We start from the raw sequence: 23,186 nt of genomic DNA, 5'->3' as shown, positions 1-23,186 counted from the left end.
TGTCCCCAGCAGGGAAGGCATTCTCTCTGAGATCCACAAAGGTGGGGTGGAACCCCTTGATGTCGCCCTCCTCTTCGCAGAGACCTCCCCAGACAAAACAAACAAGCCCTAGCTTGGATCTGGCGAACTTCAGCAGGGAGCGGAAACCAAGAAAGATCAAAAGACTCAGCGGTTACCCCCTTCCGGGCCACGGAGCTTGGCAGCGCGCCCCACCCCAGCCGGGCACCCTCGGGCCCCAGGACGAGGAGGTCCAGGCTGAGGACTTGTCGTGGCCAAGAGGAAGCGGAACCCACACCGACCCGAGGAGCAGTTGGGGTTCTCCTGGGCTCCCAAATAAAAAACTGAAGGGGCTGGAGGAGGAGCGTGGGGCGGGAAACACACCAATTTCTGCAGAAGGCGGGCGTGGGGAGACTAGGAAGGAGGCACGCAGCAGGGGCTCGGCGGATGCTTGCGCCCCAGCTGCTGAAATCGGTTCTCCCGACCTCAGTTTCCCCACTTGTAAACTGCAGTCCTGTCCGGCTGCTCCGCGAAAATGCAGAGGAAAGAAGGCGTTATGCAGCGAGTGAGGAAGCGGTTACTTGGTGCAGCTTTGCACCGAGGGTGCAAAGGTCCTTGGACGGCTCCAGGCCTGAGCCCCCGAGCCGGGTCCCGACCCCAGGCGCAGGCCAGAGACCGCGGCCAAAGCTGGAGGGCGAGCTGGCCTCCTCTGCCCCGCAGGCCCCTCCTCGACTCAGGCCCCTCCCCGCCCCGCCCCCTCCCGCCACAGGCTCCGCCCCTCCCCGCGGCCCGCCTCGCCTTTGATGAGCCGCGCCTGGCCAATGGGCGCGCGGGGAGGCGCGGGGCCGCGGCGGCGGGCTGGGGGCTCGGCGCGCCCGGCGTCAGTCGGGCCGCGGCGACGGCGGCTAGAACGCGTCCCGTCGCCGCCTCCGGCTCCGCTCGGCTCCGGCGCTGCTCCGGGAGGAGGACAGCTGGACCTGGCGAGGCGCGGGCCGGGCGCATGGCTTAGGGCCGCCCCCGCCGTCGCGCCCCTAAACATGGGGAAACTTCACTCCAAGCCGGGTCGGTGCCCCCCGCCCCGCGCGCGCCCGGCCCCCGCCCCGGCGCCCTGCCCCCCGCGGTCGCTAACTCTCTCCCTCTCCTTTCTTTCCGGCTCCCGCCGCCGCCGCCGCCGCCGCCGCCACCGCCGCCGCCGCGCGCGATGTGCCTGCAGCCGCCGTGTGCAAGCGCAGGGAGAGTCCGGAAGGTAGGGGCGCGCGGGGCACCGGCCGGGGAGGCGTGGGGGGAGCCGGGGGCCGGGGCCCGGGCGTCCCGGCCCGCTGGATCCCATTACCAGGGCTGTCCCGACCCCCCAGCCCGGGCAGCCGGTCCCCCGAACGCGCTGCCGGAGCGTCCTGGGCCCCTCCTCCGTCCCTCCTACTCTCTCCCCGCGGTTCTGCGCTCCCACTTTTGATCCCACACCTCCTCCCGCTCCTGCGTCCCCGCCCTCGGCGCTCACTGGGTCCCCCCTTCGGATTCCCAGATGCCTTCCCCCAGACCCCTGTCCCTGTTTCCAGCCCCCATCCTCTTCTCCGGAGATCGGGTCCCCGAGCCCGTTCTGCCCCTCAGTCCTCCCCTCGGCAGCCCTGGCCTCCAGCGCTCCCGGTTCTGGCCCTTGCACCCCTCTTCCTGAGGTCACCGTCCCTCGGGTGCTCGCACTCGCATCCTTGCCCTGGCGTTTCGCCGGACCCCGTTCTTCTGATGTACCCTCGTCTCTCAGATTCTGCCCCAGCTCTTGACCCCTCGGTGCTTTTGGTCTTGGGGCCCCGCCGCACCCCCTCTTTCTCTCTGCTGGCAGCTCTCTGGCAACTTTTGGCTGGCCTGCCGGTGGGAGGGCCCAGACTCAGGGGCTTCGTGTCACCTTCATCCCCCAGGTGACAGCTTCGCGGTGAGCGCTGCCTGGGCTCGGAAAGGCATCGAGGAGTGGATTGGGCGGCAGCGCTGCCCAGGCGGCGTCTCAGGATCTCGACAGCTGCAGTTGGCAGGCACCGTTGGTCCAGACTGCCGGGTATGGTCGTCCCTGCCCCCCCCCCCCCCACGCGCTCCGCCCTGTCCTCCACCTCTTCGAGCCTTAGAGGTAGATCTTCTCATCTCAGCTCCCCAACTTTTAGCATCTAGGTCCAAGAATTTCTTCTTCATAGCCCCATGTTCCACAGGCATGACCAGTGCCCCGTGCTTTTGGGAAACTTGGGGGTCAGGGGAATCCTAGCCCACTTGGAAGCAGAGTGCTTTGGGGGGCAGGGTGGGCATAGGTGAGGAGGTCTAGATGGTGGGGAAACTGGTCTGTGCTGGGGGGATGGGGAGCTACTCTGACTTCTGCCTTCTTTCTGTGGCCAACATTCCGAGTGGGAGGTGTTGGAGGTGGGATAGTGAAGAGAGAGAAGGTTCTAGCCATGTGGAGGGCAAGGCTGTGCTGGCCCAAGATCTGTGGCCACTTCTGACTGTGTCTGGTATTCATCAGTGCCATCTGCCATCTAAGTAGAGAGCTTAGGGCACGGAGACCCAGTGTCCCCTTTGTGTGGTCCACAAGAAGAGCGAGAGAGCCTGGCCTCACTGTACTGAAGCTGGGGCACAACCTTGTGCCTTCAGCCAGGGGCTCCCCGAGGCTGGACTTGTTCAGGAGGAGCAGTGAGTGTGACAGGGAAACGAAATGAGGGAGTCCAGCCCCAGTTCCTGGCCTGGGACTGGCGTTAACAGATGTCCTGTGAGCTCCAGAACTCTGCACGGGGCTTTCAGATGGTCTGCGTGGAACTCTCACAAGCTGAGGATCAAAGGATGAGTCAACTTTTTGATGTGACATTTAATTTTTTTTTAACTTAGGGGGGAACAGACTCAGTCTCCGGTCTGGTTAGTTCTTTGGTCTTGTCCATGGCTGCAGAGAGGCTGGTGGAGTATACAGATGAGTGTGTGTGTGTGTGTGTGTGTGTGTGTGTGTGTGTACTTGGGTGGTAGGACCTGGCAGCTGTGTTGCAAGGCCAATGTGTGTGTCTGTGTGTCTGTGTGATCTCTGTGTCCAGGAGATGATCCCTTCTCCCCCTCCACTGCTTCTCTTCTCTGCTTCTCCTCATCTGGGGGTTGCTCTTTTCTGGTTTAAAGGTCAAAGCTTCGTGGGTGGGGGACACTGTGTTTGGGGCCTTTTAACAACAGAAGTACAAACTTCTCCTTCCCCCTGTGTTTTAGTTTTTGATCTACTTATTTATTTAAAGACCAATGAAAACGATCCAATTTAGCCATATGAGCAAGTATATTTGCAGCTCAACTCAGAGGCCAACTGAGTGGATTTCCATTAATCAACTTTGGGGTTTTCTTCAGCCTGTTTATTTTTACAAAGTATTCCTGCTGAATGACATTTATTTGCAGTCCCTCTTTTCTTTTTCTTTCTTTCTTCTCTCCACCACCCCCCTTCCCTAAACTGCCAGGCAGCTTTTGCTCCATGCTAGAGGGGAAACTTGAAATACAGCAAGGGCTTGCTTCAATTGACTTTTATCTTCAAAGCCATAACAAATGTTACCCGCATGTTTTTGGTAGGTCTCCTTGGCATCCAGTCCTGGAGGATGGGAGGGAGGAGGGAAGAAGGAGAGGAAAACAAAAGTCTGTCGTTTTTAATTAAATAGTAGTGTTCCTAGCAAGAGGAAAAGTTGCTATTGGGGGAAATGAGAGGGGATGGGGAGGGGGCCCCAGCTTAAGCCTGTGGCTTTGGTGAAGTCACGGAATTTTTTCCCCTGGTTTCTTCCCCCAGCTGAGGACAGCATGGGATGGAGCTCACTGCCTCCCTTCCTCCTGCCCTCTCTCTCTCCCTCCCTTGCCTGCCCTCAAACAAACTCTGAAGGGTCATTAATATTTGTTCAAACTACTTTTGAAGATGTGAGGCATAAAGCTGGGGGAGGGGTTAGAAGGGAGGTTGGAGGGTAGACCTAGCCCTCAGAGATGTTGAGTAGGGCATCTCTGTTTTTTGGGAGTTATTCTTAGCCACTGGGACCCGGATGCCTTGCTTCTCACCTGCTGTAGACCAGGAGAGTCCCAGCTGGGAATTCATAAAGGTGGGGTGGGGAGTCTGTTCAGGGAGGTGGTCAGGGTGAGCCTGGGGTGTAAAGCAGCACTGTTGGGGGCTTTTGAGATAACATGACTTCAGGTGGTGCTTGCAAGAATATTTTTAATCTTAATAGGCACTTTTTTAAAATTAAAAAAAAACTAGAGCATCAAACCAATAATTTTGTGTCTATTATCACTGAGGATGAAGCTAAGTTACAAGAGATAGGCTAAAGATAACTCAGAGAAAATTACCAAGTACAAGTGGTCGTTCCTGGGAATATGAGAGGGAGGTGCCCACAGTTTGGGGGCACACTGAAATTCTGGGCTGGACAACGGTGGGCAACCCCTGCAGCTCTGTTTAATTTCCTGCATTGCCACTGGCAGGAAAGGGGTGGCTGTTGGACTGTGGCCTGCTATCATCAGGATGGAGCAGGGTGTGGGTTCCTAACTCCGCTGCTGTCCAGGCTGGCAGCAAGCCTCCGCCAGCCAGGCTTGGCTTGGGATGGCTTCTGTCTCCACTCCTTCACCTGGCTGGTCACCAGAGTGGCTGGGGACACATTAGTGGCTTATCCAACTAGCATTATTATTACTGCAATGGTAACTACTATTTGTTAAGTGCCTGTATGTGTCAAGCACTTTGCTTACATTATCTTAATCTCCCCCAAACCCTCTGGAGTTACCAGCCAACTGGTGTGAACTGACTTTTCCTCCCTCCTGGAGTACTTTCTTGGACAAAGGAAGTTATGTGTGGCAAAGCTCTCTGCCACAGCATCTGCCGGAAGTGGGTTGTGCTGCCTCATACCCAGGGAGGAACGTCCTGCCTAGCTACCCAGCATTTCCACATGCCTTGGTTGTGGGGCAGGCAGAAGCAGGATGTCCTCTGCCCGCTCTTCCTTCTTTGTCCCTTACAGGTCTGAGGAGCTCAGGGTAGTCCACGTCACAGGAAAGGGCCTGGTGTGTGAAAAGATGGGAGATGACATGTTCTTCTCAATATAGACAAAAATGAGATCAGGCTTTGTGCAAGCCATTTTGCTGTATGCCTTAATTGGCTCATCTGCAAAATGGGTGTTATAGTACTTGCATCCACAGCATATCAGTGGCAAATAATTCTTCAGAAAGAGCAGAACCTGGGTGGAGATGGAGGCCAGTAAGCAGGAATTGTGATTCCAGAGCTCCCTGCTCTCTGTGCCCCTGCTTCTGGGGCCTGGCTGCTACCTTTCCATGGGTACCTGCTGGAAGTAAGTGGGAGGCCTACAAGGATCCTGAAAGCAGAACAGTAGATTGAGCCATGTATATGCCAGAGAGACATGTGCTAAACAGAACTAGAAGTAAAATGAGTATAATAATCTGCAAGATTAAAACATCAGATATAGAAACAGCAGCAACAGGGGGTTTCAAAAGAAAACCATGTACAAATGCTGGGTGTAGGGAAGGAGGAGACTCCAGCTTCCTGTGGATGGAGAAGCAGAGGACACTCAGGGATGAGGCAGGGTGCTGTGGAATATTGGAGTCTCTGTGCCTCTATACACATGTGTGTAAGATTGAGTGTGCACTATAGATTTATAACAATCCCCTCTCTGTGCCTCCTCCTTTTCCCAGCATGCTTTTGTTCTTTTATAGCAGCACCACTTGCAGAAATTGGCTGAGGTTGGGGGCAGGCAAAACCCCTTTAGATCAAAGGTGATTGCCAGCACTTGGGTAATATGATGAGGGGCACCTATCGCATTTTGATATTCGAGGAATATTAAGAGGGCACAAGCTTGAGGTGCCCTCTGGGACGTGTGGGGCTGGGTGGCGAAAGTGGAGGTTGGCCCAGCTGCTCCTTGATGCCAGATTCCAGGGGAATTACCCGTGAATGACAACGGTTGGCACAATTAAAAGGCCCCATGTCTTCACACATGGAAAGTGTTAGGCGTCCTTACGTGGTTTCAAAGCTATGTGCCGGAAGGTGGACTTGACATTTGAGGTAGAGCATAAATTAAATATTTGCTGTTTGGAAAATTAAAAGATGATTTGCTTTGAGGCTGGCGAGGACTTAGGGTAGAGGCATTGTGCCGCTACTTGCTGGCAAGTTTGAGTTCTCTGTGCAGGATCTCTTGTGCTCTCAGCACTCAGGGCCGGCTCAGGCCTGGAAAGACTGAACTGGCTCAAGTGCTAGGGGTTTCTCATAGGTCACTGGGCAAAGGTGGCAAAGAATATCCACTGCCCTAGTGCATCTGCGTGTAGAGTCTCTGCTACACACCTTACTTTCACTAGAATCTATTCCTTCTCCCTCCTCTGCTCCTTTCCTTTCTCTTCCTTCCTTCCCTCCATCTTTCTGTTTTAGTACTGGGGTTTGAACTCATGGTCTCATACTTTCTAGAAAGGTGCTTTACCCTTTGAGTCACTCCATCAGCCTTTTATGTTCATTATTTTTAAGTCGGGGTCTTGTTTTATACCTGGCCTGTGACCCTCCATGTTGTGCTTTCCCACATCACTGGGGATGACAGGTGCATGTCTTGTAAACTTCAGGTTTCCAACTTCCATTCTGCAGTCTTCATTTCCCAAGTAGTTAGGATCACAGGCCTGAGCTGCCACACCAAGAATGGATGTGTGGATGTGTGCTCCCTTACCATCCCTGCCTCCTGCCTCTTCAGCTGGTGTCTCTACTTTGTTCTGTTTCCTAGTTCTACTTCTCTAAGGCCTCACATTCCCCAGCGGAATAGTCTTTCAGGGGCAACAGTTCAATTTACCAATAATAACTTAACATTAGTTATTAATAACATTGGTGATTATCAATAATGACTTGTTATCTATTATTAATTAACAACTCACTCTCGATCCTAAGCCCTGGGGATACAGTGGAGAAAGGACACAGGGCACCTGCCTTCCTGTGGCCTCCAGTCTGCTGAAGGGGACCAGGAGCAGCAGTGCCCAGGCCTGGAACAGGCAGTGGGCTGGGCACTGAGGGGGAAGGAGGGTGGGAGGAGGGAGATGCTCCCTGGGATGGCTCACCCTTGACCTTGGGAAAGAGGGTGGTGGGCTTGCTGGGCAGGGCCAGGTGACTGGGGGATTGGAAATCTTTCTGGTACTCAGTCTGAGAATGCCCTGTGCATGGGCTGATCTTGGCTGTCTGTTCCTCTGGTCAGGTACAGGTAATGGGCAGTCAGCTGCCAACAAGCCCCTGGAGCTGATGAACCCGGAGCTACTTGGAGCTGTGTTGGGAAAGGAAATCAGCTATAGAGTCAGAAGCTGAGGGGTGTGTGTGTGTGTGTGTAGGAGGCTAGGGGAATAAGAGGTACCTCAAGACCCAAGGGACAAGAGACAATAACCGCCAACCCTGGGGAGAATCCCCTTGAGCCTGTGCCTGAGGGAAGAGGTACCCTGCCTGTTTTCCCAGCCCAGCCAGGAGAAAGGGTGAGCAGAGCGGACCTTCATGGGCGGGGGGTGGGGGGGTGGGGGGGTAGGGTGGGGTGTCAGGAGGAGCTGGTCATCTGGTGGTCAGGGGCACAGAGGTTCTCAGCTTAGGGTTCTTGTAGCTTAAATCTACAGCTGTGGATTTCCTGTGCTTTGCCTTTGAAACTTTTGGAACTTTTAGGTCCTTTGTTGGATTCCAAAGCCAGCACTTCTGGCTGCTGTCTCCCTGGCTCACTCACTTGCTCACATGTGTTTCTTTCAAAGCTCTTGTCTCTCACATTCTTCTCTTCCTCTTGCTTTCCCTCTGCCCCCTCCTTCCCCCATCTTCCAAGTTCTTCTCCTCTCTCCAAGGAAAGAAGAACTTCAGTTTCTTGCAAACAACATACCTGCCCTTCTATCACAGGAGAAGTGAGGCAGAAGCCCAGAACACCCTGGAAGAAATGCCAGAGAGCAGAAGGCCTTGGTTGTTGACTCTGGACCTCAGGGCTTTGATGTCACCCTGTTCCGTTTATCCTGGGAAGCTGCCTGCATCCTTCTGGCCTCAGACTCCTCGTGGAGGACGGCCTGGCTCCTGCAGGGGCAGGAGGAGAGGCCCATGTGCTCCCTGCTCCCCTAGGGCGCCTGGCTATGCTGCCTCTCCTGCCAAACCCAGGTTGGGCTGGGACCCTTTTCTAAACACGCACTTCCAGAGACATAAGTCATTCTTTGATGACTATCTGGGCAAGCAGAGGGGCTGTTTATCCATGTGGGTACCCGCCCTAAGCCAGGCGCAGGGAGGAAAGCCTCAGGTTCCTCGCTGAAGTCATCCTTAGCCTCAGTGTGGCACGGCCAGCCAGCCTGGCTCTGCCTTTGCTGCTGGGTGGGTCCTGGGCCAGGCTGATTCCGTAGGCTCTGTGAAGTTGGCCTGAGCTTTGCTTTCTTTGCTTGCTGAGCTACATTGGTTGTGGCACATGTATGTGGCTCTGTGTGTGGCTCACGCGTGCTGGAGGGTGTCAGGTGGGTCTGCAGATATCACCCCCTCCCCTCTCTGGGCCTTTGATTGTGCAACAAAGAAAGATAGAATCATCTTAATTTGGCAGTTGTCCATCATATACCTTCTGTTCTACAATTCAAGCATCTTTAGCCTGTGAGTACCCACCTTAGGCCAGGTGTATATCCTCTGCTGCTAGAGCATAGGCCTTGTCATGAGACATACCATCTGATAGGAAAATAGGGTATCTATAGTGTGTCAGTTCTGGGGCTTGAACTCAGTGCCTAGATGCTCTTCCTTGTCTTTTTCATCCAACTGTCTCTACCACTTGAGTCACAGCTCCACTTCTGACTTTTTGGTGGCTAAATAAGAGAGCCTCATGTATTTTTCTTCCCTGGTTAACTTCTAACTTTGATCTTAGAACTTAGCCTCTTGAATAGCTAGGATTGCAGGTGTTAGCCACTCTGCTCAGTGGAAAGTATATTTTAAAACCAAATTGCACAACTTAAGTTGTGGTAAAGACTCCAAAAGGCACTGTGTGCTTTCTGAGTGATTAGTCCTCTTGTGGGTGGCTGTTTATACCAAGACTGTTTGTCTACCTCTCTGCCCTGTGCTGTGCTTAGGATGTTGTGGAAACTCTGAGGAATACTTGCCCTTTTTTGCCTCACAAAAATTAGAGACAAAAAGGGGAGCTGGAGGCATGACTCTAGTGGTAGAACACCTGTCTAGGCTCTGAGGAAAGAAATTAGAGGGACTGGAACTAAATTCTTGTCCATGCCTCTAATCTATTTTTCTTCTCTTCTTGCACTGGTAGGAGTCATCTGTGCATATTTAATAACCACTAAGAATCATGCGTATTGTTTATTTGGCTACGATACTTTGCTTCTACTTCTTGCTTGTTGAGAGTGTGTGTGTGTGTGTGTGTGTGTGTATGTGTGCCAGTATTGGGGATTGAACTCAGGGCCTGGGTGCTATCCCTTAACTTTTTTGCTCAAGGCTGATGTTCCACCACTTAAGCTATAGCTTCACTTCCAGAATTTTGCTGGTTAATTACAGAGAAGAATCTCATGGACTTTTTTGCTGGGACTAGCTTTGAAATTTGATCTTCAAATCTCAGCCTCCTGGGCAACTAAGATGACAGACGTGAGCCACCAGCACTTGGCAGCTGAGATTTATAAAATCAAGAATAATAGCTGAACTTCACCAAATGCTATCGAGGTGTCGATGGAGTGAGTTTCCTGATATGAGCTATGATTTGTACATGTGACTTAGCATTGTTAGATTTCCTAGTGTTCAACTTCTTTGCACTCCTAAGTGTAGTCTTGCTTTGTCTCTACAGGTTACATGAGAGATTGGGGAGTCTGCTCCCTACCTATTGATTCTTAACCAATGGGACACTGAAAATACATGACAAAAAATTCACATCTCTAGTTTAAGTGACCTCAGAGGATGAGGTTGTGATCTCAGAGAATGAGGAAGTGATCTTGGAGCCCGAGGTCTGTTCTAGATGCAGTCAGGTGATTGACAGGTGATTGACAGTTACAGGTGATTACTGGTAAGGCTGTCTATACAAAGGGTGTGTGTGGGGGGGGGGTGTAGCAGACCTATCATCTAGCAACCATACTTTATTCTATAAAAATGAGAGTATAACTTACTTTGTACTGGTTATTATGCATAATAGAAATGATTTAAAATAGAGGGTAGGTTACATGCAAACAAAACACATGATATAATGTGCACTGGCAAGTTTTGGTATCTGTGGGGGAAACCTGCCCCCCAGGATATTGAAGTATACAACAACACTCTTTTAAAACATGGTTGTTACTGCTGTGCAGATCCTTTACTTCACCAAATTAAAGGCCTGAGAGTGGGCAATGAGGACAATGTTAAGGGTAGGTCAAGGACACTGAGTCAGAGATGGTCTCAGAGACTGTCTGGTTGAAGCTGAGACATAGGGGTGAGAGCATAGGGGTGATGGAGCAAAGTTTGGCCCTGTCCATGTGGACATTGGGAGGTGGGAAACTCCAGGAATGGAGAGAGCGAGAGCAAGAAGTTTGAGAGGTGATGGCAGTCAGGGTCCAGGCCTGCTGCCTTCTCTGTGTTATGGGCCAAAGACTTGATTGAGAGGGAAGATCGGAGCAGGCCCTGTGAGAGAAGCCTGCAGGATGGAGGTGGGTGGGGAGGAGGAATGTGGGGATGGGCTCTCAGTCATATAAATACTTTGGAGGTTGAAGAGGAATCAAGTGACACAGTGTTATGTGGGCTCCATGAGCATCTGCGTGTCTGCACAGGGCCTGGCATGGCACTTGGTTCCTTGGGGCCATCCAAGGGACCCTGGAGGAGGCTGCAGGCAGGCAGGGGAGCAGGAGAAGTAGAATCTGCTATCAGTTCAAAGAGCAGGGACCTAGAGACTCGTGTCCTATTCTGGGTCCTAAACATGGCTGCATTATTTTCTAACCTTGGGTCCTGGGGCATTGTACCTGACCTCTATGTCAGCAGAAAACAGTGGACACAGGTCTACTGTAGGAAACTTGTCCAAGAAGACTCTCAGAGCTCCTGAAATCATGCATGGAGTGGGGAGATGTGACCTGGGTGGAGGCGGAAGCCCCTCAGGCTTAGCAGCTGCAGAAAACAGGGTGGGAAGAAAGGCTATCTGTGCCTGGTGAGCCCTTGTGGGAACAGTTGCTAAGGAGGGTTAGATGGCAGCCTGGCAGAGCCACAGCCATGAAGGTAAGTGGAATCAGAGCCATGGTACAGAGGTGGTAAGGATGCAGGAAGAATTCCCTTTCTCTTCTCATCTTCCACGGTCTTGCCAGGGTCTCCTGAGAGCTGAGAATAGAGGAAAGCAGGCAAGGGAGCTCCAGGGACTTAGGTTGTGGGCATAGGGGAACAAAGAGGAGGCAGGGGGTGGATGGACAGTAGAATAATTGTCTTTGGGCCTCAGTTTACAGAAATAGGGACAATAATAATAATAATGTTGCTTGCTTCTAGGCATAGTTGGGGAGATGCCTGAGTAAAAGAACTGTGACTTCCTGGCATACAGTAGATGCACAGTTCAAGTTAACTGTTTAAGTTGTAAAACCACTAGGCAGGCAGAGTGCTGTGGGCAGTTGGGAGGCTTTTTGAAGGAGATGACACACAGGAGGGCTTTGAAGGGTGCTAAGGCAGATGAGGGAGTGCAGCAGGCTGGGTGGGAGACATCTGGGATGGATAGGGAGCTAGAAACACAAGCCCTGCCTCAAGAGGGCAGTATCACTCAGCCCTAGCCAACCTTTGCCAACTAGGAACAGCTCTGGTGTTGCCACACGCTGATTATTAAGAGGATCCAGACATCTAGATTTATATAAAACCTTTCCAATGTACATGTTGATATTGCTTATGGTGATGCACTTAGCACCCCAGGACTCAAGAGGCTGAGACAGAAAGATGGTGAGTTCAAGGTTAGCCTGGATGGGTTACATAGTTTCAACTTTTTTTTTTTTTCCCCCTCAACCAGTTAGTTTTTAGAGAGCATGTTCTTTGGATGACCCTGACAGCTGAATTCAGCCTGTGGTGCCTAGCATATGAGTGCTAACTTAGTCTGTGAGATGTATTTTATGTGTGTTGGTACTGGGGCTTGAACTCAGGGCCTCAAGCTCTTGCTTGGCTTTTTTGCTTCAGGACAGCTGTGCTCTACCACATGAGCCATACCTCTGTTTCCAGCTTTTTGCTAATTAATTGGAGACAGTAATTTCATGGACTTTTCTGCATGGTCTGGCTTTGAACCTTGATCCTCATATCTCAGCCTCCTGAGTACCTGGGATTACAGGCATGAGCTACCAGCACCCTGTAGTATGAGGGATTCTGATAGTGTTGGTGATGGTGGATTTCAGCAGTAAGGGCAGACAATGAGCTTTCCATGTTACACCTGACACTTAGTCTTTTTTTGTTAGATTTTTGTATCTGCCACCTTGATCATTCCCTTGTTGTGTAGATGGAACAAATGCTGAACTAGGTGGCTTTGGGCCCAGTAACTGCTCATTTTGCCATTATCAGTCTTCACACCTGTGGAATGGGTAGAAGAGTTGTTTTCCCTGTGGTATGACTTTGGTCTCTGTGGTTGGCAGGCTGGTGGGTTGTACCTGTTGGGGTGAGTGGGGCTGCTGGGTGCTGTAGCCCAGAGGGAGCCTGAGTTTGATCCCTGCAAACTTTCAGGGCTTCAGCTTCTTTCTGGCCAGTTGAGGCAGGAAGAATCTTCCAGTCACAGGATAATATGCCACCCTGGAGGCGATGGCCAGCAAATATGGGCTGCCCCAGTGCCCGGCCTTGAGTATGGAGCTAGGGCCCTGGCTAGGTAGAGGCAGAGCACAAAGAGCCCTCTTGGCAGCATGGGTCTGTCTGCCTTTGGGCTGGGTACAGGTAAAGTGGATGGGTCCACAGCCTCCCTACTGAGGATGTTTTTCTAAGTTCAAGAAGCTACACAGGCAAGGGGCCCTTCATTCAAAGGTCTCAGCTGCAAGTGGCTCCAGTAGGTAGGTGGGGGTGTTAGGGCTTCATACCCACTGTACATCTCACATCCATCCAGAGGGGCTCTTGATCTTGATTTTGTCTTCTACGTGATCTAGGTAGACAGCAAGAGAAAAAAGATGATCTAAGAAAACTGTGATTGAGCCAGGAACAAATTTGCGTTTCCATTGGGTGCTAGAGGCATCTTATCCCCTGTCCTGGGAAGTCCAAAGTGGCTCCTGTTCGGGCAGCCCTGGGCCAACACCTTCCTTCTCACTGCTTAGTGGCTGCAGGCTTGGTGTCCGTGCAGGGCATGCATGCCCACCAAGAAGGAGTGAGCAGCTGTGATGCCAAGGCCCAAGGTGTACACATCTCCTCACAGGGAAACTGAAGCTTTAAGAATTCTCTCACCTTAGGGCTGGGAATGTGGCTTAGTGGTAGAGTGCTTGCCTAGCAAGCATGAAGCCCTGGGTTCGATTCCTTCATACCACATAAACAGAAAAAGCCAAAAGTGGAGCTGTGGCTCAAGTGATAGGGGGCTAGCTGTGAGCACAGAGAGGCTCAGGGGCAGAGCCCAGGCCCTGAGTTTAAGCCCCAGGACTGGCAAAAAATTAAAAAGGAATTCTCTCATCTTTCCCAGAGTCTCTTGACATGAAAGCAGATTCTCATTTTAGCAATCTGATGTTAGATCCATCTTTTAATCAGTGTAGATGGTATTTTCTTTTTACTGTATGCTATAACATCATTCATGGCCCATGAAGCCAATAAATGACTGGTGTACTATTATTTCGAAAATGAAGTAGAAAATGACAAAGGGCAGGAGGAGCTGGGAGCTTCCAGCTGGCCCATTGGTAGAGCACCAGCCTAGCAAAGCAAGATACTCTGAGTTCAAACCCCAGTACTACCAAGAAAGAAAGAAGGACAAAAATCAGACACAGGAAGAGCAAAACATTTGTTATATTTTGTATGAGTTTCAACATACTTTACACCTAAGCTTATATGTACAGGAGCCCCTTATAAAATGAATTATTGCTGTAGGTCATGACAGCAGTTAGAAAAACAGAGGCGTTCACACACTGCTGGGGACTGTGAGCCTGGTATCAGGCCCTTACTCTACTTTTCAAAGCTGTGGGACTCAGGCAAGCTTCCGTATATCTTTGTGCCTTCCTCTTATTTCCCTTGGCTTTTTTTACTTTGTCTAAGGCAGATAGCTGGTGATTCCATGGGTGCTTTCCTGCCTGCTCCCCTGTGCCCTCACCCCTGAAAGCCACTGTCTGAGTGTGAAGAGCAGCAGCCATAGCCTGGGCAGTGATGGGGCTGAGTCCCTGGCTCCGGGCAGCCTGTGTGTGGCCCAGCTTCACTGTTGGGGATGTGCCATGGACTCTTGTGGCTTTTGCTGTCCCCATCTTAGAGGACAGGGGTTCTTTGTTTCTATCGTATGACAATCCCAAGACTTAAGACTTAATTTGTGTGTGTACGCGTGTGCATGTGCTGATATTGGAGCTTGAACTCCAGACCTGGGCACTGTCCCTAGTTTAGCATAAGACTGGCTGGGAGGGAAGCAGCCACACTGGCCATTGCCACCTGAGTAGCTGGGATTATATGTGTGAGCTAACGTTTTCTCTTTTCTCCTTCCTTCTTTTCTTCCTTCCTGCCTTTCTCTTTCCTTTTGTCTTCCTCTTTCTTTCTTGCTCTCTTTCTTCTGTCTGCCCACCTGAAATCAAGGCCTTGACACTGTCCCTGGGCATCTTTCCTCAAGGCTAGCATGCTCTACCACTTTTATCTACAGCTCCATTCTAGCTTTTTTGGTAGTTTAGTGGAGATAAGAACCTCACAGACTTCCCTACCCAGGCTGGCTTCAAACTGTGATTCTCAGATCTCAACCTCCTGAGTGACTAGGATTACAGGTGTGAGCCACCAGTACCTGGCAACACTTTCTTTTATTGTAAGCTTAGTCATATACAACTGGCGCTGCACCTTGTTTTTTAAATTTCAGCGCATCATAGAGCTATTCTGTGTCAGCACAGATGGTCTTAACTGTCGCTTTTGGGCTGTTCTTGTAAAGATGGCCATTATTTACTGCCTTGTCTCTTGTTAGACATTCAGTCATTTCTTAGCTTTTGCCCTGAGTGAGCTTTAGATCAGTGGTGTATGTTTCTGGTGTGTGCCTCTCCATGCCCTTGCCCTGACACTGCACACCTTGATGTCATCTCCAGATGTGCCTCTACTACTTCTCTGCTGAAGCCTCAGTTTCTGTTCCTGTTTGTGTCTTCAAAATCCAGGAGGGGCTAGCTTCTGGGGGAGTTTGTTGTTCCTAAGTGTGACTTCTCTATAGTTTCCTGAGGACTCTATGTTTCAAGCCCATCTCAGCCGGTTTACAAAAAGGCAGGTTACTGGCTCCTGTAACCATGGAGCAGAGTTTAGGCACAGCTTGATCCTGGAGCTCAGGCTGCACCCCAGAGCCCAGTGATCTGAGTCTTCAACCCTGGTTTCTTTTGGATTGGCTTCCTTTTTAGACAGTGTCTCTCTTGATAATGGTAATTTGTCCAGGTTTCTATCTTCAGCTGGAAGAAAAAGCCCAGGTTGGTGGGCTTCCTTTCTTCTGACCTGAGCCATATGCTTATTCTAGAACCAGACCCTGTGCCCTGGGCTGTCCTGGGCACAGCTGGAACTTTCCTAAAGAGCAACTACCTTTGGGCCTGCAAGTTCAAGGCCAGCTCTGGCAAAGTTATCGAGACCGTATCTCAAAAACCATAGTGAAAAGGCTGAAGTGGTAGAGTGCTTTCTAAGCAAGTCCTGGGTTCAGTCAACAACAAACAAACCAACCCAACCGCCCTGTAAGGAGAAAGCTCTGAATGGCATGGGTGTTTAGGACCAAGAGCTTTGGAACAAGGCGGGGTGGGGACATGGCCACCACGTATAAACTAGCTTACCTTTGAGGAAACTTTTTTTATTTTAATTTAATTGTCAAGGTGTGATGTACAGAGAAGTTACAATTATGTATGTGAGGTAGTAAGTACATTTCTTGTCAAACTTATTACCTCCTCCCTCATTTTCTCCTGCTTTCCCTCCCAAAGAGCCTTCAAGGTCTTTACCTCCTCCAGGAAGCCCACCTAGGTTACACCCTTCCTCCAGTGCTCCTAGCCTCTCTGTGGAGATGATAAGTGATGATTGCTAATGCACAGAGCATTGGCAACAAGAGGGGGGATTCACTGATAGTGTTTCCTTCCTCAGATAAGAATCCTTATACCCTCAATTCCAGCTTCAGGATATCCAGAGCCCCCGGGTTCAGAACTCCTGCCTTAGTTTGTGTGGAGGTTTTTCTTTCTAACCTCATTAAATCAATTACCTTCCCTTTTCCCTATGTGGATCTTTTCCTAATTCATGGAGCACAGGTCTTGGACGTGGACTTCAGGCCTGGAGTTATCTTTTACACTTTGCTCTCCTGTAAGTGGGGGACCCCCCCCCCTTCTTGGAGTTGTTTCTAGCACATGGCTTCTTAAGACTTAGGACATAACATCACTCTGGACATGTGCTGGTAGCCCCATAAGTCTTCTAGAGCTGCTGATACCTTCTAGAAGATTCCCCAGATCCCACATGCATTTCTTCCAGGCCTAACTAAAGCAGCCATGTGAGGGGCTTGCTGTTTGGTGAGAAAGAGGCGTGGACACGCTTGTTTTGTCTGGGGCTCCCCTGGGATGAACCTCCCTCGGCTGCAGATGAGGAGACCAGGCCCCAGTGGCTTCCCTGGGCATCTTGGGGTGAGCACAATTAGTGAGTGGACCTCCCTGGCTTGCTTTATGACCTCCTCCTCTTCCCTGGCCAGAGGCAGATGATAAGGGCCAGCTCACCTGTGCATTGTGGCCACTTGCAGAGGTGCCCTGATCTCAGCCCCAAGCCCAGCCATGGCTTTGCCGCCTACCCAGCAGGACCCTGGGCCAGGGTGGTGGGTATTGTTCCGGTAGAAATGTGAGCCGGTGCTTTGCTCTGAGCGCATTAAGACACAAAGTCCCTGTGGTTAGCAGCCAATTAATCACTGTGCTCAGGAGAGACCGCCTCGGTAGACATGACTTCATGAGCTTGTCATAACGTCTGCCCCTGCCGTATTTCACTCTCCAAGGATTTTTGACTTTTCAGAAAAGGAACCACAGATAGAGTTACCAAGTTTTACAGAAATATTTTTACTGGGCAGAAGATCACTTTATGGCGAGAGCCAGTTATTTCAGGAGACAAGCAAAGAGCCCTTTATTCTCACGTTCTGGGGGAGGAAAATATTATGCTAGCAAGCCGGCTTCTTGGATGGGTTGTGAGAGAGCCTGGCTATACTTCTGGAGTCTGAAGTGGGTGCCATGAGATGCTGGAGGAGGCCCAGGGCCCCTAAGTGTGTACCCACTTTTCTCCTACTTCCCAGGAACTCAGAGTTGGTTTGCACCCTCAGGATGTGGAGCAGGGGAGGGAGGAGGTCCGAGCTGATCTCTGGAGATGAATGGCAGAGATAGCAAGCAACTGGGGATGGGGGCTGCGTACCAGTGCAGATGCCCCCAGGAGTCTGATCACAGCTGGCTCTGCTGTTTATCAGCCATGCGCCTCTGGTTTTTCTATACCAGTGGTACTATCTGGTAGGCTGGTCCTGAAGATTAGATGTGATCACCCAGATCAGTTCCTTTCTTGTGCATTGCATCTAGGATGCTCACAGTGATGGCTGGGGCAGAAGCTGGGTCTTCAGCTATAATTCTTTTCCTTTTTCTGTTCTTTGAGGCCGAGTGTAGTAGGGCTTGAACTCAGGATCTTGTGTTCTTGCTTAGCTTTCTTTTTCAAGACTGGCAATCTACCATACTTTCACTTCTAGCCTTTTGCTGGCTAACTGGAGATATAAGAATCTCATGGACTTTCTTGCCCGGGCTAGCTTTGAACTGCAGTCCTCAGATCTCAGTCTCCTGAGTAACTAGGATTACAGAAGTGAGCCACCAGTGCCTGGCCCAAACACATTCCTGCATCCACTCACCTGCCACTTCTATTTCTGCTGCTTTGTATAGCAGTGGGCCATAAAGTGGAAGATTTGAATTCTGAACCTATATAGCAACTTGGCCTTTACTGACCTTGTCCTTCAAGCTCTAGTCAGTGCCTCTGCTCATGGAAAGGAGCAGTTTCTCCCAGATATTGGAGGGGAGAGGATGGGCTTCTTTTCCTGGGGAGGATGAGTCTGCCCTTCTGCTTGGAGGCTTGGTGTGTCCCCCTCCCCATGTGAAAGAAGGATGCCTGCCAAAGGTTTTGTTTGTGTCTGGAGCAGCCTCGTGCCCGATAAGGGTGCGGCATCTTTGCTCCCGACCATAATCCCTTTTAAGTTGGGGTTAAGGAGGGTTGATTTATTTCCTTCTCTTCCCTACCTCCTTGTCACTATTTAGAATGTGAGGGAAAGTTTATCTTGTTCTCCAGGAGATGTATTGCTTCAATTCTGGAATGACATCCAAGTTTACAGAATGGAGTCTGTGCCCAGAGCCTCTGGTAAATATTTTGGGAAGTTGGATTCTGTTGGCATTATGGCCTGTGGGGTGGGCAGTGGCTGCTTTCTATGACTAAGTGGTTGAACCTGGACTTCTGTCATTGTACCTGGCCCCAAGCTTCCAATGGAGGCACCTTAGTACCCAGAATTCCTGTCTCTTTTCCAGGTTCCCAGGATTCCTTGTGCTATTTTGTCTACCGGAAGTTGCCCATGCTTCTGCATTCCCCACAGAGGCAAATGCACTTGATCCTGCCTGGTCCTGGGAGCTCTGTTTCTCCTTCTTTCTCTGCTTGTGCCATGTCTTTTGCCCGCCTCCTTCCTGGTGGCTTCCTACCACCTTGCCATTGTATTCTTAGGTTGGCCATGTCAGATGGGTGGGGGCTGAGCAAGATCCATGTGCTCTCAAGCCTCAGTTTCTTCATCAGTAAAATGCAGTGGTACTAGTGGAAGTATCTCCTGGGATGCACATGAGGATGAAAAGATAATGGGAGGAGGGCAGAGGAAGGAGCCTTGGCTACTGAGCAGGAGGGTTTTGGGTTCTTCAGGGCCTGGTTCCAGGTTGCCTCTTGGATACCCAAGTTTGTAGATATCTAGTCCCTTCTGTAAAAGGATGTAACATTTGCATATAACTTAGGCACACCCTTATTGTATACCTTTACTCATGTCTAGATTACTTATAAATGCCTCAAACATTGTAAATACCATGCAAACAGTTGTTACACTGTACTGCTTAAGGAATGATAACACAAAACATGTCTGTACATGTGCAGTACAGATGCAGGTTTTTGCATCCCAGCGTGGCTGAGTCTCTGGATGTACTGGCTTTTGCTTCTCCTTGGATTCTAAGCTGCTCCAGGGCAGAGGCTTGCCCTTAATCGCCTGTGCCCTGTGGAGAGATGTCTTGTCCAATAGTCCTGTGAACCTCCTGAGGGGACCAGCTGGAGGAGTGAGGGAGATCTAGGAGTAGAGAAGCTTCTTGAGGACATGGCTGTATGGACCCTGGGGAAGCTGGAGTCCCTGAGCCCTTTGTCTGTTGTGACCTCTAGGCTCTGGGCCAGCAGGTGTTGAAGTGGGATTGGTGTGGATCATAAAGCATAGGAGATTTCAAAGCCTTAGAGTGGAGAAAAGAAGCTAAAAGTTACTGTTAACAATTTTGTACAGTTTATTACAGATAAAGACACTGTTTTGAAACGTCAGTATTTTTGGATATACTGGCTTCAATAACTGCTAGGATGTGTTCACCTGTTATTTTTTAATGTAGCTGCTAAAATATTGGCTTGTGCTCCATTCCTGTTGACCTGAGGTTCTATCATTCTTAGGGAGGACAACCTGTGCCCAAGGCAGGGAAAGTTAGATTTTTTTTTGGTTTTATTTTTGTTTTGTGTGTTGGTGTTAGGTTCAAATGCAGCTTTTTCAGTTTTGTTTTTTTGTGTTGGTGTTGGGTTTAAACACAGAGCTTTGTACTTGCTCACCGGCACACTACAACTTCGGCCGTGCCTCCAGCCTGATTTTCTCACCGATTATTTTGAGACCAAGTCTGGGGTTTTTCTGCCAAGACTGTCTTCAAACTTCTGATCTCAGCCACCTGAGTAGCTAGGATTACAGTTATGAGCTATCTAGGCCAGCTAAAAGTTGGTTCTTTAGACCTTAAAATTTATTTTTCTAAGCTGTCAAGCATAAATACATATGCGGTATAGAAGCAGTTATGCAAATATTTGTGGCATTGACCTTTTATGGTGGTGTGATTTAGAAAAATAATTGTCTCTGTGAGGAGAGGGAAGAGGTGGAACATGAGAAATGTAGCTCCGATGTTGATATGCCAGATCTAAGTTCTTATTCCCTGGGTGTTCTCTGGTGTTCTCACCTGTGCCTCAGATTCCTGATCTGTAAAGTAGGGGTTGGGATGGGACTTGGTTGCTCAGAGCTGTGATAAATTAAATGAGAGGTCTGTGATACACTTAGCTCATCTCTTGGCTCACAGAAAGCAGGCAACATATTGGACGATTATATTGTTCATATTCTGGGTCACAGGCATGGCTTGGAGGTGGGCCACATGGGACAGGGCATTAATGCCTATCTGGGAACTGTGCTGCTGAGCTCTTTGTGCGGAGGGTGGCGCATGGCTGCAGGTATCTGAACCATGCAGACCCCCACCCCATTCTTTGTGACAAGATGTAGGAGGTGTCATGCTGAGGCTGGCCAAGGTGGCCCTCTCTGGGCTCACATTGGTAGTGCCAATGTCCAGCAGCTTGAGACAGCTCCTTCTGATGGGGTAAAGTGGAGAGGAAGGAGGGGCTCCTGCTCACTGCCCAGCTTACTGGACAGTTGAATTATAGCTCCTTTCCCCAGCTTCAGGAGTCGTGGGCCATCTGGGTGTGGCCTGGGCTGTAGGCACAGCCTTCCTCTGCTGAGAGCACCCTGGGATGGGCAGAGACAGATGCCCTGTGTCCTGTGCCCTGGGAGAGGTGATGTAGAAATGTAAGATGCCCTGGGCATCTGTGGCTCAAGCCTGTAATCCTAGGGTCTTGGAGGCTGAAATCTGAGGGTCATTATTTGAAACCAACTCATCTCCAATTAACCACCCAAAAAGCCAGAAGTGGAGCTGTGGCTCAAGTGGTCAAGTGCTAGTAGCCTTGAGCAGAAAAGCTTAGGACAGCATCCAGGCCCTGAGTTCAAGCTCCAGGACAGGCACAAAACAAAATCAAGAACCAAACCACAGGGTAGCCACACCTCTGGGATGAGGACAGCAACTGCCCATGGTCTAGAGGAGCCATGGTGTGCGTACATGGCTTTGGGTTTGGGTAGGGTTCTTAGGAGTTTAAGGTATCTGAAGATCCAGGTTCCCTATGCTTTTTGCCTCTCCTTCTTGCTGCTCCATACCCAACACATCTGCTGTGAGGCTGTTTGCTCTGCCTGCCAGGCCCAGCACAACTCTGCATGCCCCTGGGGCTCAGGCTGGGAACCTGGGGTCCTTCCTAATTCATTCTCCATCTGACAAGATAGAGACCTTGTTAATTATGTGATTATAAGAATCTCAAGTTTGGCTTTGTGCCAGTGGCTCATACCTGTAATCCTAACTACTCAAGAGAAGATCTGAGGATTGCAGTTCAAAGCCAGCCCAGACTGGAAAGTCTGTGAGACTTTTATCTCCAATTAATCACCAGAAATGGTTCTGTGGCTCTAAGTGGTAGAGCACTAGCCTTGAGTGAAAAAGCTCAGGGACAGCATCCAGGCCCTGAGTTCAAGATCCATGACTGACACCCTCCCCCTTCCCCCCCCCCCCCCCAAAAAAAAATCTCAAGTTTGTCTACTGCTTGCCACTGTCCCTGTCTGAGTCACAGCTACCATCAAATTAACCCTGGAGGGATCTGGCAGCCCCTGAATGTATCTCCTACATTTCAGCCAGGCTGATCTTAATTGAGGGAAATATCCCATCCCGTCCTAGCTCAGGGCCTTTGCATATTCACTTTCTCGGCATAAGATGCTTCCCTACTTCCTCCCTGGCTCTTTCATCCTTAGGGTTACAACTTCCATGTCTACTGTTTCCTCTGAACCTCATTGGGCCAGTTTCCTTCCTTGCTGGGTTTTCTTCTCACCATACTCTGTTCCTTCTACTTCTGTGATGGTCAACGCCATTGGTCACCTAGTCATGTACTCTTCTGTCAGATGTGCCAGGGTGTGTGTGTGTCTGTCTGTCTGTCTGTCTGTCTGTCTGTCTGTCTAGGCTGGAAGTGGCTCATCTTGATGATCCTTTGGATCATCATCTTTTCAGACATGTAGCACTGCCAGCACCCTCTCTGAGCTCAGTTGCTGAGCCAGCCTGAGCTGGCTGGCTGGAGTCTGTTCTGTCTTTTGTGCATAGACTCACCTGAGGGGATGAGAGAACTGACCTGGTTCAGCCTTGATAATGCTGGGCCAGGAGCCTGAGAACTAACTCTACAGAAACACTGCATTGTGCCAGCCCCTGGGCCCAGAGAGGGGGGAGAGACCCCAAAGGACCAACAGGGTGTTGTCACGCACGGTGGAGGGGAGGGCTGAAGAAACAACTGTGGACATGGCAGTGGGTGGGATGCAGGAGGCTCTGAGTAACCCATGGGCACATGTATTGTGCTCATATAAAACATGTACACGTATAATCCACTTAACTTTTGAGTGTCTTCCCACCTCTTTGGGGTAGGAGCTACCATTTTGATTTCATATCCATAAATCTGTGGCTCTGAGTGGCACAGGTTTTCTTCTGGATCACCTGGATGTGTAATTGTAGAACTCGCCAGCAGATCAAAGCTCAGGCTCTTTCCTGTGCTTGTTCTGTGTCTCCTGCGTTTCTTTGAGGTCTTAGTCTCCTTGCCTTGCTCAGCCAGTGTACAGCGCCCAGACCCTGAGTAACCCTTGATGTCAGGCTGGGGGCTGAGGTGTCCTGGGAAGGCCTGTTTAGTTTGGTTGACATTTCCAAGGGCTGCTGGACCTCACTGGTGCCCTGAATGGCCAAGTGAGCCGTCTTCCCCCAGGGACTAAATTTAGGATTCCTCGGGTCTTGGCTGGACCTCGTCTTGTGTTTGGAAAGTCTCCATAGTGTTCCTTCTGCTGTTGGTGGTGGCCAGAGCCGGCGGCAGCTGAATGACAGTGCTGCCATTTCCTGGCCCGCCATGGCCTCAATTGATCTTGTTGGAGCTAATTAGTAGCTGGCTCCTGGTGGGTAGAAGGAGCTGTATTGGGTGTGCCAGGGTCCCGGGCGGAGGGGGGGTGTCTCCCTCCCCATCTTGC

At 50.6% G+C, this 23,186-nt stretch overlaps 1 protein-coding gene across 2 annotated transcripts in view; it reads left to right on the top strand.

Moving 5' to 3' along the window:
* The first annotated feature begins 941 nt into the window (after positions 1-941).
* The window catches only part of Nkd1 (NKD inhibitor of WNT signaling pathway 1), a 71,582-nt gene continuing 49,337 nt past the window's right edge, over positions 942-23,186 (top strand). The window contains exons 1-3 of one of the 2 annotated variants that reach the window (XM_048355637.1): positions 942-1,059; positions 1,211-1,243; positions 1,911-2,044. In XM_048355637.1, coding sequence (XP_048211594.1) covers positions 1,035-1,059; positions 1,211-1,243; positions 1,911-2,044 — 192 coding nt within the window. In that variant the 5' untranslated portion in view covers positions 942-1,034. Of the gene's footprint in view, positions 1,060-1,161; positions 1,244-1,910; positions 2,045-23,186 lie in introns of those variants that run through there. The other variant, XM_048355638.1, reaches the window with a different exon arrangement.

Source organism: Perognathus longimembris, chromosome 10 (genome assembly GCF_023159225.1).
Source record: "Perognathus longimembris pacificus isolate PPM17 chromosome 10, ASM2315922v1, whole genome shotgun sequence".
NCBI lineage: Eukaryota > Metazoa > Chordata > Mammalia > Rodentia > Heteromyidae > Perognathus > Perognathus longimembris.
The sequence above is the reverse complement of the archived record's forward strand: the minus strand, read 5'-3'. Positions and strand labels throughout refer to the sequence as shown.